The 16,543-nt window shown below is 41.6% G+C and overlaps 1 protein-coding gene and 1 long non-coding RNA gene across 2 annotated transcripts; one reads left to right on the top strand and one right to left on the bottom strand.

The window, feature by feature from the left end:
• Nucleotides 1-1,521: 1,521 nt before the first annotated feature.
• Nucleotides 1,522-2,886, bottom strand: LOC121050166. Its single transcript, XR_005802217.1, has 3 exons — nt 2,861-2,886; nt 2,301-2,355; nt 1,522-2,214 (listed from the first exon to the last, which is right to left on the bottom strand). It is a non-coding gene; the product is annotated as an uncharacterized LOC121050166 (long non-coding RNA).
• Nucleotides 2,887-4,260: 1,374 nt separating this feature from the next.
• On the top strand, nt 4,261-5,931 carry LOC112174313 (isocitrate dehydrogenase [NAD] regulatory subunit 3, mitochondrial). Its single transcript, XM_024312054.2, has 3 exons — nt 4,261-4,299; nt 5,263-5,341; nt 5,526-5,931. The coding sequence occupies exons 1-3, from the start codon at nt 4,261-4,263 to the stop codon at nt 5,798-5,800; spliced, it is 393 nt and encodes a 130-aa protein (XP_024167822.2). The 3' UTR covers nt 5,801-5,931.
• Nucleotides 5,932-16,543: the final 10,612 nt, after the last annotated feature.

The following is a 16,543-nucleotide window of genomic DNA, read 5'->3' as shown; positions in this document are numbered from 1 at the left end:
ACTGGGCCTTAGACATTATATGGGTCAATCAAAGGCATAACCCATTTTCTAATATAACAATGACAGATACAGATTTTACATTTGCATTGCTATGTAATAGAAAATAATAAAAATAAAATATAAATTTTAGGGCCGGGCCGGGTAGGGCTTGACCCTTAAGGGCTCAATCGGGCCGGGTCGTAGGGTAGGGCCGGGTTTCATTTGTATGACCCTTACCCTACCATATTTGAGAAAGGGTAAGGCCGGCCCGCCCTAATACAAGGGCCGGGTCAGGCTTCGGCCCTACGAGCCAGGCGGGCCTAGGGCCAAAAGGCCATATGATGAGGCCCATGTCCAAGTCTTTAGAGTTCCTCGGTATTTTTTGTTTAAAATGATGTGTACTCTTCCACAAAATATCGTTTTCATTTATACAAATCGATGTTCACTGGTTTTATGTACATCGATCCTCTTTGCATAAACTGATTTCTTTTTTCATAGCATACATCGCCTCAATTTTCACAAACCGATGTGCATTAGTTAATGATAAATCAGTTTTCTTTTCTTTATAGAAAGTGATTTGTCAACGGACTATAGATGACGTTTTGGTTTTTACAAATCGATGTACATTAGTTTGGAGTACATCGATTATCTACACACATTTCGATGTATTCATATCCATAAGACATTAGAAATGATATATACAGAGCCCAAAATAATGTAAATGGCATCAACTTTGTATAGAAACAGAAATCGACAATCCCAGTTTCTTAATTCCAAGATCAAAATTCTTTAACATTACAGATTATCCGTAACAAAATTGGTAAGGAGAGGATCCAAAGATAAAGCTTACAAAAACTTGGTTCCCATTGAAGCATGGAGCTTTTCAAAAGTAGACATGAACAGCTTAGGATTGGCTGCAACCTACTCATATTTAGCTCTTTGCTCTTTGGCTGCAACCTCCTCATACGTAGCTCTTTGGCTGCAACCTCCTCATATTTAGCTCTTTCGCTGCAACTTGCAACCTGCTCATGGGAAATGGGCTCTTACTGTAACTTGCCATTGCCTAAACAGTCGTACCACATCCAAGTCTCCTCTGTCCTTCTCTATTTAACTATTAACCACTCCACTGTTTCACTTGTTCTTCACTGCAAAATAACCATAAATACAAGAGAATTTCAAAAAGGGTGATCGAAAATCAATGGCAGTGAGCCAATGAAACTGACTGCATGCAAATTATAGAAAATAAATCTGGAAAGCACACCATGAATATTGCAAAAAACACAAGTATCATGCAGTCTCTCAAAAGATGAGAAAACCCAAAAGCGCAGAAGATAAAGACAAACTTTAAACGATAAGTAAAAAAGCGAAATCTTTATTGAAAAGAAAGGGAACCCAGAAAATAAAATCACCATGCAGATTGCTACAGAGAAACTGGAATGACAATGAAGACAACTTTGACAAAGAGGCTCGGGCTTTTATGAAATGACTCCCAGAGGAGAAATTCAAAGCCAAAGTTAACCAAAAGGTATAGCATAGCTGTAACAGCCTTAATTCCTTCAGAGAATCGAGGATGTAACAGTGAGAACCCATCTCAGGCCTTTGAAACACACAAGCTAGAAGTATAAAGCCTTTCAGGCCTCCAACCCTTCACCTTTTCACTAATAAACTCCAGATTCACTAATAACACTATCAATCAAAATCCCACTCTTAGCCTTGCATTGTAAAAGAATTTCACTAGGCTCGATACCCTTAAAAGAAGCAACGACAAATTCTAACCAAATAAAGTAGGTAAGTAATAAGCACAGCAAGAAAAGAAAATGTAAATACTACGCACTCACCCCAAATTGGCCAATTCTTAAAATATAAGATTAAATCTGAAGAGATGAGAGGAAAAGGAATATGACATAAAATGAATGTCTGATATCGAAATGTGGTGCATGGATAACAAATATGACCAATCCAGAAATGCACATTACACAGCCCATTAATCCACTTCAAATGAAAAAAATAAAATGCATACTATATTGGCCAAGCACGTACAGAGGAACAAATGTGTAATGAAACCTTGATATCCAGGTGAAGAATATGATTCATATGCATAAGTCTAAGTTATATGTACTGTAAGATTAGGAAGGACTTACATTTAAGTTCATCGACCCAATTTATTCAAAAACAGTATACATAGACATGTGATGCCACTTACAACACTAAACTTATCTACCTTTGCTTCTGCACCTACACAATCCAAAAACGAGCACAACACAGTTAACTAAAAGTTCTCCTAGGAGAAAACAATGCCACAAACTACAAAATTAACATACCTTCCACCTCAAATGCTCAAGCTTTCAGCAACTCTATTGCCCTCATATAAAGTCCCTGTCAATAAGGTCATGGAAATAAACATTATTGTAGTAAGAAAATGGCAAGAGGCATTTCGACATATGGAAAAACAAGTGGATAACATGCAATTTGTAGTTCTACTAATGGATCTACAATGTGTATAGCACAAAAAGACACTTACAACAGAGTATGTTTAGCACTTTAGTGAAAGTGAAACTAAAATTAAGTGGAATAAGAAACAAACAATGGTTCGTATACACTTTATATTTCTCTTTTTATTTCAGTCTTAGCATAGCTAGTCACTTTCTTATAGGGTAAGCGCAAACTGCTTTTACAGTGTTCATCGTATTTGAAATGAATGACCAATAACAGACCTATAACTATAAGGCTATGGAATCTTGGGCTAGAGCATGCGTTGGTTTCTTCTACCTAGCAAACCTGAGAAGTGCCTTCACTTGGACAGGTATTAACACCCACATGTCAACTCGTCAACTTGAACAAGCAAAAATCTATAAAGGAAAGAGAGTAAGAGATAAATTACCAGCATCTTAGCCTCATCCCGAAATATGATACCAAGAGAATTAGAAAGAAAGGGGAAAAAGTAAAAGCAAGAAACATGCCGAGGAGATTAGAAGTGGTCCTTAAAATCATACAGCTCCCATGATACCACTACTGCCAAATCATATAGCAAATACATATAAACGCATCGATAGCATATCAATCAAATCTGAATCAGAAACATTCCCAAATCTTATGAATTCAAGAGGGAAGAGAAGAGCAGTTACTGCTCACTCCAACTAATATACGACATCAACAGATCTAGTATTCAGTCCAGCAGGAAGCCTGTCTGGATTATCCAAATGCCAGATTAAGAATTAATGATCATATCTACACAGTTAGCATCGAATTGAGAAAAGAAAACAGATATCACTTTCAGACATTGGTAGAATCATCCGTCCCTTCAGTGTATTTTACAAGGGTGTTATGTGATTACTTATCCATGTTCATAGTTTACAGATTATCATTGCCCCGAAAGAACTAAACTTGAATTTGACTACACCATTCTAAGCTTAACCTTGCATTGCTTACCAATGAAACTGGCAACAGAAGTGAAACAACGAAGCAACATAACCATCCAATCACTCTAACAATAAAATAACCAGAAAAATTCAAAATAATTTTAATTACATTATCAAATTCAAAGCTTCAAAGCAACAAAGAGAGTATCTTAAACGATCAGTCCGACTCCACTGCCTCCACCTTCACCTCCAGTTATCCATGACCCAGTGCCCTTTCCTATAGAGAACAGCCATGAATTGAAAAACTTTCAGTTCTAAAGGCATCATTCTTTTGACTAGCCCAACCTTCCACAGCAGCGGGCGGGGATAAAGATGAAGGAGGAAGGTTTGTGATGCTGACAAGGAGCTCGAGTTTGGGTATGGGTTACTTCAATTTCAGATCGAGATTGAGTTTCTGATGGACTTATACTTTCTTTACAAATTCACCGCTCTTGAAGCCACCCACAAACTCTAAACAAAAACAATCAGATCCTCAACAATTGAAAACATCGAAGAGCGAAAAAGAAAAAGAGGGGTTGCGTTTAGAAATTCATACACCGATCGGAGATGAGAAGCCAGTCGCGCCGAATCGTCGCCGCTCTCTTGCAGTTGCCGAGCTTCGATTCGAGAGAGTAAGATGCAATGGCGCCGTTTAGAACGGACTGGATGATGTCCTCGTCCTCCTCGGAGCACAATACTGCGCGGGGTCGGCATCGACGTTGTCGTCGGGGGAGGTCAGTAGCGGGACTCGATGAGGTTAGCAGCAGGAGCCGATGAGGTCGTCATCGTCGTCCCAGGCATCGGGAGTCATTAGATGAAGGACTGGACAAAATGGATGCCGAAGAAGCAGGAGAGGTAGATGAAGGAGGCGATGAGGGTAACAATGGCGGCGATTTCGAGTGAGCTCGAGACTGAGCTTAGGGTTTCTGTTTCAGTTTTGGGGTCTGGGCCTCTTTTTTTTTTTTTTTTTTGAAACCCTCTTCCTTCGATTCACTTAAACACTTAGCGCGTTTACGAAAATTGGGTTCCCGCAAATTTTAAAACCAAAATTTTAACACTGTTCATTTTAAGAACCGATGTTAATGATATAGGTTTAAATCGATATTTTTCTAAAACGATGTTAACTTACTTAAGTAAGTCTGACCGATTTAAATTAAGCGATGTCTATGAACAAAATTTAAGTAGTGCCGTGCATTTCAGTATGCGAAGAAGATCAAATTGCGGAGCTCTTTGAAGTAAACTTCAAATTCCGGAGCTCTTTGAACCAAGCTTGAGTTTACTAAAACTGTGTTCAGCTACCTTGTTTTCTAATATGCGATTCCATTTCAATTTTTGTTGTTTTAACTAGGTTCAAAAGCTTCTGCTTCGTGCTCTTAAGTTGTCATCGGCTTTGCTCTTGAGTTGTCATTGGCTCTGAAGCTAGTTAGTTTTGTTTCATTTTAGATTGTGTATGTGCATTGACTTAGGGAGGGGAGGTTAGAAACTTAGAATTGGATCTGGACTGTGTTGGTTATTACCCCTGCTGTATAGTTTTGAAACAGGAAACTGCCCCTTCTAGACCTTGTAGTGTCAAGAGAGTATCATGCTTGGTTTGTCGATCTTATCATCGGGCTTCCCTCTGTTTTATGTCTTATGCTTGTCCTTCATTTTACCAAGACTATTTGCCACACATTTTGTTGAGTTGTGGGCATGCTCTGAAATACAATAACTTGTATACCAAAAAACCTCTCCCTATTATCCAACTTAAAATAATGCAACTAATATAAACATGATACTTCATTAAAATAGAGATATACTTTTCTGCTGTTCAGTGAATTCAATGGTTGTTTAATACTTTGCTATTATCTGTCCCATCTCTTGATGCAATCTCTTTGATGCCTTGTAGGCCACTCCTAATCTTTATGGAAATCTAGTAGCAAATACAGCAGCTGGTATTGCTGGAGGCACTGGTGTCATGCCAGGAGGTACAAATTACTATTGATAAAGTTATATTCTGTGTTTTTTTCCATTCCTTGTAACTTATATAGGTACCATTCTAATTTTGATTTGTGATCAATTGCTTCAGGAGCTGATCACCGCTTAAAATCTAGTTTGTTCTTCCAGTCAGTCTCTTTTAGTGGTGTCTGATTAGATGTTTGGTGATTGCAGGAAATGTGGGTGCTGATCATGCTGTTTTTGAGCAAGGTGCTTCAGCAGCAAATGTAGGGAATGAAAAGCTATGGGAACAAAAGACTGCCAATCCAGCTGCATTGCTCCTGTCATCAGCCATGATGTTGAGGCATCTCCAGTTTCCCTCATTTGCTGATCGACTTGAAACAGCCGTGAAACGTGTAATTTCAGAAGGCAAGTACCGTAACAAAGATCTTGGTGGAGTGAGCACTACCCAAGAGGTCGTTGACGCCGTTATTTCTCATCTGGACTGATTGACTGCTAACATGTCCATTGTGTTTATCTTGGCTATATACTTCATGCAATTGTTTACCCAGTGTCACACATGGTTTCATTTATAATGGTTCTTTTACATCATTAGTAGGTTATCCTACATCTGTCAAAATGCAGTGTTATTATTTTTCCCTTTTTTGGGAATAATTGGAACGGATCCTTATAGTCATGCATGCAGTAAGAAAGATTCAACCTTGCTTTGCTTTCCTATCCCACGAGACGAATGTAACCCATTTCTACTCTAATTTGCCTCGGTTTCCATGTAGCCTGATTTTCAGATTGTTTGAGATTGAACTGGATGAAGTTCAGATTGGAGTCATTGGACCATATATGAATTATTTGAGATTGGATTTTGTCTATTGTCTCTTAGTTAGGCCATCAGTTTGTGCTGTTTTTATTTTTAAGATTTTAGACTAATGTTAAGAGACAATAGAAAGGACAAGGATGTTGAACAAAATATCCCAACTGTTCATTTTTCTTGATTATCTATACCATGATTTGCATGTCTTGCACCCGGATATACTTTTTTTAGTCTATATTTTCATTGGAGGTGTTTAAACCATCATTAATGATGAGTCCCAATTTATATCTACGGAAGAAAGAGAAGAAGATGCAACCGGAAATGTACAAGGAGAAGGAGAGCGTGCTGAATTGGAGGATCGTATTGAAGACGCTTTTGATTTGACATTGCAAGATAGATCCGGAGAAGGAGAGAGCCGCAATTAAGATGACTTTGAAGTCTTTGATTTAATTTTTAGTACATTAAATATGTATTTTATTTAACGAACCTATTTCAATCTTTGTAGCTACTATTATCATTGATACTATTTCATCACTTATTTGAAAATCAATTTCTGCAATTAAAATATTTAATTATGTTTACTAGCTTAGCCTAATCAACACATGTATCTATTAATTGATCTAAATATATTTCTCTAACAGTTGATCAAAGAATGAATCGAAAAATACAACTCTTAACGGATTTTAATGGATTTGAGAAATTTTTTTTTTATTTACATAAGTCTTAATTGGTTTTAGTTGTTTTGAAAAAAAGTTTTTTTTTTTTTTTTTTTTTTTTTAAATTTTATTTTTAAATATGCTTACGGGTCTGAGGGTTCCAATGGGTTTGAAAGGGAAAAAAAAAATTATGTTCACGGATCTTAACTGGTTCCAACGGATAACCCGCAAACCCACCGGGTTTAGCCCGCGAAACTCGTTAAGTTAACGGGTTCTTATCGGGTCGGCCCGTTAAAAACTCATACGGTACCCGCACTATATCCGCACGTTGTCAGGCCTAATTAATGTATATAATTTTAGTCATCCCAATTAGATTGGAATATTGGAGAAGCAATAGGGACAGGGAAATCTAGAATCAGACAATAAAACTGTGATTTGCATCATTATATGCAACATTTAACATAAAATCCAAAGTAACCCTTCTGAAATAGCTACTGTAAACTGTAATAATAAGTAACCATTTGAATCTCAAAAGCCTTAATAGATTGTGATCACAAACCTCATGTACATACAACCGTTTTCTTCATATATAATACTTTTCTGGTCATCGTATGTGCGTATATGCTGGACTAAGTAAGAATAGTAATCCAAATATCTAGTGCAAGTTATGAACGAGATTGAATGATTGAGCTATGAGGATGGCATCGAGCAACTTGCAATTGTCAACTTGTTTTGAATCCTTCAAACTAGAGTTCTTCACAATAAAGAAGTAGTAGAAAATAAGAATTCAATGTGTTTTGGAATGCTTCAATCATATTCACCTCCCAAGAATAGGGTTTATAAAGTGATACAAGAGTAATCCTAACCGGAAACGATCTCCTACAATTATACAGAGAGACGTAATCTATACGGACAAGGAAAGTAAATATCTATATAATATTCTACACTCCCCCTCAAGTTGGTGCATAGATGTCAATCATGCTCAACTTGTCAATCGAGTTGTCAAACACTTTCCTTGACACTCATTTCGTAAGATCATCTGCTAATTGATCTTCTGTATACACAAAAGGAAAACGAATAATTTTCCTGTCTAGATTTTCCTTAATGAAATGTCGATCTACTTCCACATGCTTAGTCTGGTCATGCTGAACAGGATTGTGAGCAATCTCAATAGCAGATGTGCTATCACAATGCAAGTCCATAGCTTTCTTGAGTTTAAAACCCAAATCTTTCAACACATTACGAATCCACAACATCTCACACACTCTATGTGCCATACCTCTAAACTCAGCTTCAACACTTGACCTAGCAACAACCTTCTGTTTCTTGCTGCGCTAAGTCACCAGATGTCCTCCAACAAATGTAAAATACCCAAACGTGGATCATCTGTTTATCTTAGTACCAGCCCAGTCTGCATTTGTGTACCCTACAACTTCCAACTCACCTTTTTTTTTCAAACAACAAACCTCTTCCAGGTCCCATCTTAAGGTATCTCAAAATACGATACACTGCATCCATATGCTCTTCACTAGGACAATGCATAAATTGACTAACCACACTCACAGCATAAGCAATATCAGGCCTAGCATAGGAAAGATAAATAAGCCTGCCTACTAGACGTTGGTACCTTCCTTTATTAATTGGAACTTGATCTGGATAGATGGCAAGGTTGTGGTTCATCTCGATCGGTGTCAATAGGATTGCAGTCAAGCATCCCGGTTTCAGCTAACAAGTCAAGTACATACTTACGTTGGGGCAACGAAATCCCCTTTTTAGACCTTGCAACTTCAATTCCAAGAAAGTACTTTAATTGCCCAAGATCCTTCATCTCGAACTCCTTAGAAAGATACTTCTGTAGAGTCTCCATCTCTTTTAAGTCATCCCCTGTGACAATCATATCATCAACATATACTATCAGAGCGGTGATCTTACCCTGACTACGTTTGATTAACAAAGTATGATCCGAGTTGCTTTGCCTATATCCAAACGTCCTCATGGCCTTGGAAAACCTACCAAACCAAGCTCTCGGAGACTACTTCAAACCATAAAGAGACTTTTTCAACTTACAAACCTTTCCAGTATCATAAGGCAAATTTTTGACTCCTGGCGGCGTGTCCATATACACTTCTTCCTCCAAGTTACCATTGAGGAAAGCATTCTTCACATAAAACTGACGTAGAGGCCAATCTTTAGTTGGTGCGAGTGAAATCAATATTCGAACGGTATTGATCTTTGCTACAGGAGCAAACGTATCTTCATAATCAATTCCATATCGTTGAGTGTAACCTTTGGCAACTAATCTGGCTTTGTACCTGTCAATGCTCCCATCAGCTTTAAGTTTTACTGTAAACACCCATCGACATCCAACAGTCTTCTTTCCAGCAGGCATAGTCACAATATCCCAAGTCGAGTTTTTCTGCAAAGCCTCCAGTTCTTCATTCATTGCTTGAGTCCACTTAGGATCTGCCAAAGCATCATGTATACTACTAGGAATAGATACAGTGGATAATTGATCAACAACAAGTGAATGTGACCCAGACAACCTATGGTTAGACATGTAATTAGCTATAGGATACTTAGCTTTGGTTTTGATGTATGGTTCATATTGTTTCTTAGGAATACCCTTGGTAGTCCTCTGTGATTTCCTAGGCTCAATGTTACCTACCCCATCTAATTTGTTCGAAATTAAAGGTACCTGAGAGAAGGAACACTCACAGCGGATTCTTCAGTTGACGATGTAGAGAGGGGGAAGAACTCTGATAGATAAGGGCTCTGAATTATATCATGTTCATTGCGTGCATCACCGCCAGGCTGGTCAATGAGTAATTCGTTGGTTTGTGATGTTCCATATTTTCCAGGATGCATTACTTCATCATTGTTACCCTCAAGGTATGTGTCAGTCTCCTGATGCGTGGGGTCTTGATTTGACAAGTCAAGGCCACTTTGGGGCTGCACTGTAGTAGGTTGGCGTGCTCCATCTGTCTTCTTTGACAAACCATAAGGTTGACTTGCAGCATCAGCACTCTTCAACTTATCAAGTTGGCGGCTGAAGCCACATGGCCGGCTGGAGCCAAGCCGTCGGCTGATGGAATCATGTCCAACTAAGGGCCCTACGGGTTCACCAATTTGTCCACCAATTTTTTCATTAATGTGTCCACCGATTTGTCCATCTCCCATAAGCCCACTGTCCTTACCTAAGGACCCTACGGGTCCACCTCCATCTTCTTTATCTCCCATCAGTCCACCTTCTTCTCCTGAGAACCCCACGGTCAGTTCACCACCTCCATCTTCTATTTTGTTGTCACCTGATATTGGAGAGTTCCCAACTCCAAATTTTGACTCCAAAGCTTCTAATTCTTTGAATTCTTCAAATGCAAATAAATCCCGAGGATTTCCTTCCCAATCTCTCTCCCCCTAAAGGGAAGACTCTGAAACTCCCCCTGAATAATAAGGCTCAGATTCGCGAAACGCAACATCAAGAGAAACATACATAGTGCCAGTAAGAGGATCATAACATCGATAACCCTTTTGGAGTTCCGCATAACCAACAAATATACACTTACGGGCATGGGGATCAAGCTTGCTACGTTGAGGCTTGGGAATATGAACATAAGCTACGCATCCAAACACGCGAGGTTCAAGGTTTGGTAGCGACGGAAGTGACAGAAGTTTCTGCTGAGGATTTTGAAATTCAATGACTCGAGAAGGAGTACGATTAATGAGGTAGGCGGTGGACTTCACAGCTTCTCCCCAATATTCATGTGGTACATGCATGCTAAAAGAGGCACGGACAACTTCAAGTAACTGTCGATTCTTCCTTTTTGCCAATCCATTATGTTGAGGAGTATATGAGTTGGAAGTCTGATGTCGAATTCCATGAGATTGCATAAACTCTTGCATAGGGCCATTAACATATTCACCACCATTGTCAGATTGGAAAACACGAATAGACTGTTGGTATTGTGTGGAAACCATTTTATGAAAATCTTAGAACATGGAACACATATCACTCTTGTTCTTTAATAGAGATACCCAAGTCATACGAGTGCAATCATCAATAAAAGTCACATAATACCGAGCTCCAGAGAGAGAAGGGATCTTGGTAGGACCCCAGACATCAGAATGAATCTTCATAAATGGAATGGGACTTTTATTAAGACTAGGTGAATACGAAATTCTATGACTCTTAGCCAAGTCACATACATCACAATGAAAATCTGAATCATTGACAACCGAAACAAATGAGGTTGTAGTTTCTTAAGATAACTAAAAGAGAGATGACCCAAACGATGATGCCATAGCCACACTGTTTCCTTAGCACTCTCTACCCCATTGACCTGATTCACTTGTCCTAACAACTGTTGTTCGCCACTCTGTCAGATCCAAGTAGTAGAGTTTCCCCCTTCTAACACCATAACCAAGAATCCACCGAGTCAGAATGTCCTGAAACACACAGAAAGAGGGATAAAAGGTCACAATACATGTTAGTGCTAGAATAATTTGGCCAACAGACATGAGATTATATGCCAATGAAGGAACAACCAACACAGAATCAAGGGTTAATGTATTAGATAGAACAATAGAACCTTCTCCAGTAACCAAAGTTGGAGTACCATTAGCCGTAGAAACAATATTTTGAGAGGAGGGTTTCAGCTTTTCTAAGAGACTAGGATCATTAGTCATATGGTCAGATGCACCTGTATCAATTATCCAAGAACTATTCATAGATACCTTACCCTTCATACATGACTGTGCTACATTAGCGAAGGAACTAGATGGCTGCGTTTCCTCTGTAGTAGCCACGGCAGCTTTTCCAAGGTTCTTTCACGGTTTCTTGGTGAAATCCCACCAATCAGGGTAGCCAATCACTTCATAACACCGTTACTTGCTATGACCCAGATCTCCACAAACCGGACATTTTGTATTTGCATATGGATTTGTTTTACCCGGAGGGTGACGTTGTGAGGATGTTGAGAAGCTTGAGGAGGGCCCCTGTTTGCGTTGGCAGCCATGGCAGAGGATTCAGAGGCGTGTCTCATTGCCTGCCTCTCAGAATGCACCTTTTGAACATATGCATAGCTTTGTTCCAAGTCGAATTTCGGATCTTTGCGCATAATCTCACCACGGACTTGATCATACTCTAAATCGAGTCCACTAAGAAACATGTGAACTTGCATTCGTGCCATGGCAGTGGTCTCTTGAACAACTGCAGCCACTGTGTTATTCTGAGAGGCTATACGCTGATCAATTTCCTGAAACATCCCCACCAATTCATTGTAGTAGGTAGGAAGAGTCTGACCATTCTGTTTTGCTCCAAATCACTTCTTGTTTAATTCAAAAAGCCTGGTTTCATCAGAATCATCATAAAAGGTCGTCTCAACAGCTTCTCACATATCTTTGGCTATTTGGGAGTCTGATATACCGATTCATGAGTGATGGTTCCATGGAATCAATTAACCAACTCTTCACTTTTTTGTTCTCTGTGGTCCAAACTTCAAATTCAGCTGTAGATACCTCTCACTATGCATGGAGGATTTGCTACATCACCAAGCATAAGTAACACCCTCTTTGGGACACCCACAAGCCATGGTGAGGCCCAACTGAGACATGCATACCGTAGCCCTATGTTCAAGCTACGCTACGGTATCCTGAAGTGGCAAATACGTCGCTGGGAAGCCACCTTCCCGGCCTTGCCAACACGCCCTCACAACTAGGCTTTCTAGACTAGAATAGTAATTTCTACATCCCACATCTAAGAAAATGTAAAGGAGATGGCTTCCTTCACCTATAAAAGGAATGCCTCCTCCCACTTAAACATCATCCCATTACACACTTTGTAATCCCATTGGGCCGCAAGGTCCAAACACACATAGTACAATATTCAAGTGGACGTAGTCTCCCGCTAAGGCGCAGACGAACCACTATACTTTGCTTGTGTCATTCTCTCTCTCTCTCTCTCTCTCTCTCTCTCTCTCTCTCTCTCTCTCTCTCTCTCTCTCTCTCTCTCTAAAGCTAACTAGAGACCCCTGCGGACTCTAATGTTAACATTGGCGCTAGAAGGACTCGACCTTCCTTGCCTTGTATTCTCAATCAAGCCTTGCATCCGCCGATACCCATCTTAGCGGTAAAACAAAAACCAAAATTTTTCATCAAGTGCAACTTGGGCTCATTGCTTAATTCCAAGTCATGGTGAGGTCCCCCACCAACTAAAGGCTGGTCAATGCCAACAACAAAAAAGTCAACGCTGGCCTTACTGACCCAAAATGGTCAACGACCATCTAAAAAAAATAAAAAAAAATTTTGGGTGCAAATCTTCTCTGGACACCCAGAGATTTGCTATGGACACCCACTTGCATATCAGTTTGCAGCATCAAATCAAAGCCTAGCTTCAGCAGTGAGTCTTTCGCCAGCTAGTTGCCACCAGCGGCTCCGCCTGCCATCCCAGCGGTAACCCAGCACCTCCGCTGACCATCATCGCTGCCGGCTATACTCTGCTGGCCAAGCTCCAACCAACGCCAAAGCATGCTTCTCAACTTCAATCACCGCCAGTGACACCACTAAGGAGTACCTCCGCCAGCGACAGCGCCGGAGTCTTCCGCCAAGCTCTGCCAGGTTGCAAGACCACAAGCAAAGCACCGCTGACCTCCATCTCCCTCTAAGCAAGACACTACCTCTAGGAGCCTCCGCTGCCATCCTCCGCTAGCAAGTTCCGCTGCCCTGCCAGGAGCCACCGTTGAACTTCACCACTGGCCTCCACAGCTGGCTAAAGCTACCGCAGCAAAGCTGCCTCCGCTAGCCACCACCGCCCAACATCCTCCGCTGAGCCTCTCTGGGCACCCATATTCAATCCTTCTCTTGGCACCCCAGACCTAATCTCTGCACCCTGCAGTTTCGATCAGAGTCAGCGCGACCGCAAAACAACTGCACAGTTCGCTCGTCTCCATTGCTTCACCGCCTGAGATTCACCTGCACTCATTCTCACTCTTCTTCGAATATAAATGAGTTTCCAACTCTTCTGACACAGCTGCACGTCCAAGCTCTTGGCTAAAGAACGAGAGGGTACCTCGATGACATGTTGATGTACATTATCGGAACACTTTGTCCGCCAAAGCAATGGAGCGTCATGCTTGGACAACTCCAACATGATTTGGGTACTTACATCAATTCCAACTCCAACTCGCTCCAAATCGGTATAAGATAAGTAACTATATCTTCCTTTCTTTACGCTCTTTCAATTTGAGCTAGTGCCATGTTTTTACTACCTCTAAGCATGCCTACAATATCTCACACTTGATATGCATTTACATGTCTTCATGATCCTTAGGCATGTTTACAACAATATCAAAAATTTTATTAGCAACTTCATTACGAATACATGCTATACACATATGCAATGTTTCTATTTAATTACAATTTAATTAAATAAACATGTGACAATCAAACAAGCTATGCCATGCTTATTTGTTGTTCATACAACCAAGCAATATTTACATGTACATTATGTAAGCATATTGTCCAGCCTCCGGGCACCATACCTTGTACAATTTTCCCAACGGGAAAAAGACCTAAATGGGTCTAGACTCCACGAGTCTATGGTCCACGACCAACCGCCAATGCTATAAGGCAATGCCTCATAATGACAATGACCGCTACGCGGCATTGCAGTCAAGCTTTTCTCCTTTGGGAAAGATCAAAGGGACCTGTTAACGTAGCCCACGGTAGCCATTGATCCGGCAGTTAACCCCTGACGCTTGGGTATCAAAGATTAGGTTCGCTACCTAACGCCCACTGCTTCTATGCAGCTCCCCTCATTAAACAATTTTTAGACCATACGGAAGTCTATAACCAGGAGTTGGGGACTCCTCGGAGGGCCTAGCAGGGGCCCACCCGAAAGGGCATAAGCGTTCGCTCCGACAAATTCTAGATGGACGACGCACTTGCACTAATTATGCTCGATATACGACACAAAGCTACGCTTTGGTATCAACCCGCAAGAACACCCTCCTTGATTGGGAACTTCGGGGACTTGTACATACAGCCCAACATAATTAGCAACGGTTACGCTCGTGCCTCAGCGGCAACCCCCGAGCCCTTACTCTTATGCCTTCCCGGCAACCATCGAGCTTTCCGCTCTTGCCTCAGCGGCAACCTCGAGCTTCCCGCTCACGAGCTTACCGCTCATGCCTTCGCTGCAACCACTAGCTTCCGCTCATGCCTTTGCAGCAACCCCGAGCTTCCCGCTCACGAGCTTCCGCTCAAACCTTCGCGGCAACCTCGAGCTTCCCGCTCACGAGCGTACCGCTCATGCCTTCGCGGAAACCATCGAGCTTCCGCTCATGCCTTTGCGGCAACCACAAGCTTTCCGCTCACGCCTTCCCAGCACACTTGAGCTTCCCGCTCATGTCTTCCCGGAAACCCACGAGCTTCCGCTCACGCCTTCGTGGCAACCACGAGCTTCCAGCTCATGCCTTCCCGGCAACCCCAAGCTTCCCGCTCACGAGCTTTCTGCTCATGCCTTCCTGGAAACCCACGAGCTTCCTGCTCACGCCTTCCCAGCACACTTGAGCTTCCCGCTCATGCCTTCCCGGCACCCCCGAGCTTTCCTCTCATGCCTTCCCGGCACCCCCGAGCTTCCTACTCATGCCTTCCCGGCACACTTGAGCTTCCCGCTCATGCCTTCCTGGCAACCCACGAGCTTCCGCTCAAGCCTTCGTGGTAACCACGAGCTTCCAACTCATGCCTTCCTGGCAACCCCAAGCTTCCCGCTCACGAGCTTTCTGCTCATGCCTTCCCGGAAACCCACGAGCTTCCTGCTCACGCCTTCCTGGCAACCCTTGAGCTTCCCGCTCATGCCTTCCCGACACCCCCGAGCTTTCACACTCTTACCTTCCGGCATTCCTAAGCTTTACACTCATGTCTCCTCGACACACTACACGTTAATGGAACATTGAATTTTTCTACCATTTGTCATTTACCGTTTGTGACAAATCGAATTCTTTTTGCGTTCCATTAATACGAGCGAAAACCAAACAAACACAAGCATTCACGTATTCATCGTTCACGAATTACAAACGCTTGCCTTCATGGCACTCATGCAACTTAAACCGAGTGTAACCTCGTTAACTCGACCTAGTTCATTTTTCTTTCGCGCATCACGCATTTAGCATATGTAATTCATATGTTCACACAACCATGTAACCTCGAGTTTATACGTCATAATCGATCATACTCGGCGCCATTTGCATGTATACATCAACATGTATCACGCACCTCATACATTCATATATGCCAATGCATATCAATGCAACTCACGTTTGTTGCCCAATGCAACGAGCATTCTACATATGCGTGTTTTTGTCTTTGTTGTGCAGAATAACGAGTCCTTTCTTGCTTACGGAGTTCGGGGACTTGTAAGGGCTCCGTGCCGCCCAGTTACTTATGCTTGATGACTTCATGATTATAACTCCCCAACCAAGAAGCTTCTCTTACTTGGGGACTTCGGGGACTTGTAGATACCTCTCACTATGCATGGAGGATTTTCTACATCACCAAGCATAAATAACACCCTCTTTGGGACACCCACAAGCCATGGTGAGGCCCAACTGAGACATGCATCCCGTAGCCCTATGTTCAAGCTACGCTACGGTATCCGGAAGTGGCAAATATGTCGCCGGGAAGCCACCTTCCCGGCCTTGCCAACATGCCCTCACAACTAGGCTTTCTAGACTAGAATAGTGATTTCTACATCCCACATCTAAGAAAATGTA

The sequence above is a fragment of the Rosa chinensis genome, chromosome 6 (assembly GCF_002994745.2).
Source record: "Rosa chinensis cultivar Old Blush chromosome 6, RchiOBHm-V2, whole genome shotgun sequence".
In the NCBI taxonomy this organism is placed as follows: domain Eukaryota; kingdom Viridiplantae; phylum Streptophyta; class Magnoliopsida; order Rosales; family Rosaceae; genus Rosa; species Rosa chinensis.
Note: the sequence above shows the minus strand (reverse complement) of the source record. Positions and strands in the feature narration are given on the sequence as shown.

Excerpts from the sequence above, each read along its gene's own strand:
- LOC112174313 (XM_024312054.2), top strand. The coding sequence starts at position 4,261 with ATGGCGGCGATTTCGAGTGAGCTCGAGACTGAGCTTAGG. Across the intron at positions 4,300-5,262 it reads AGCTCGAGACTGAGCTTAGG|GCCACTCCTAATCTTTATGG; the intron begins GTTTCTGTTTCA and ends GATGCCTTGTAG. Across the intron at positions 5,342-5,525 it reads CACTGGTGTCATGCCAGGAG|GAAATGTGGGTGCTGATCAT; the intron begins GTACAAATTACT and ends TGGTGATTGCAG.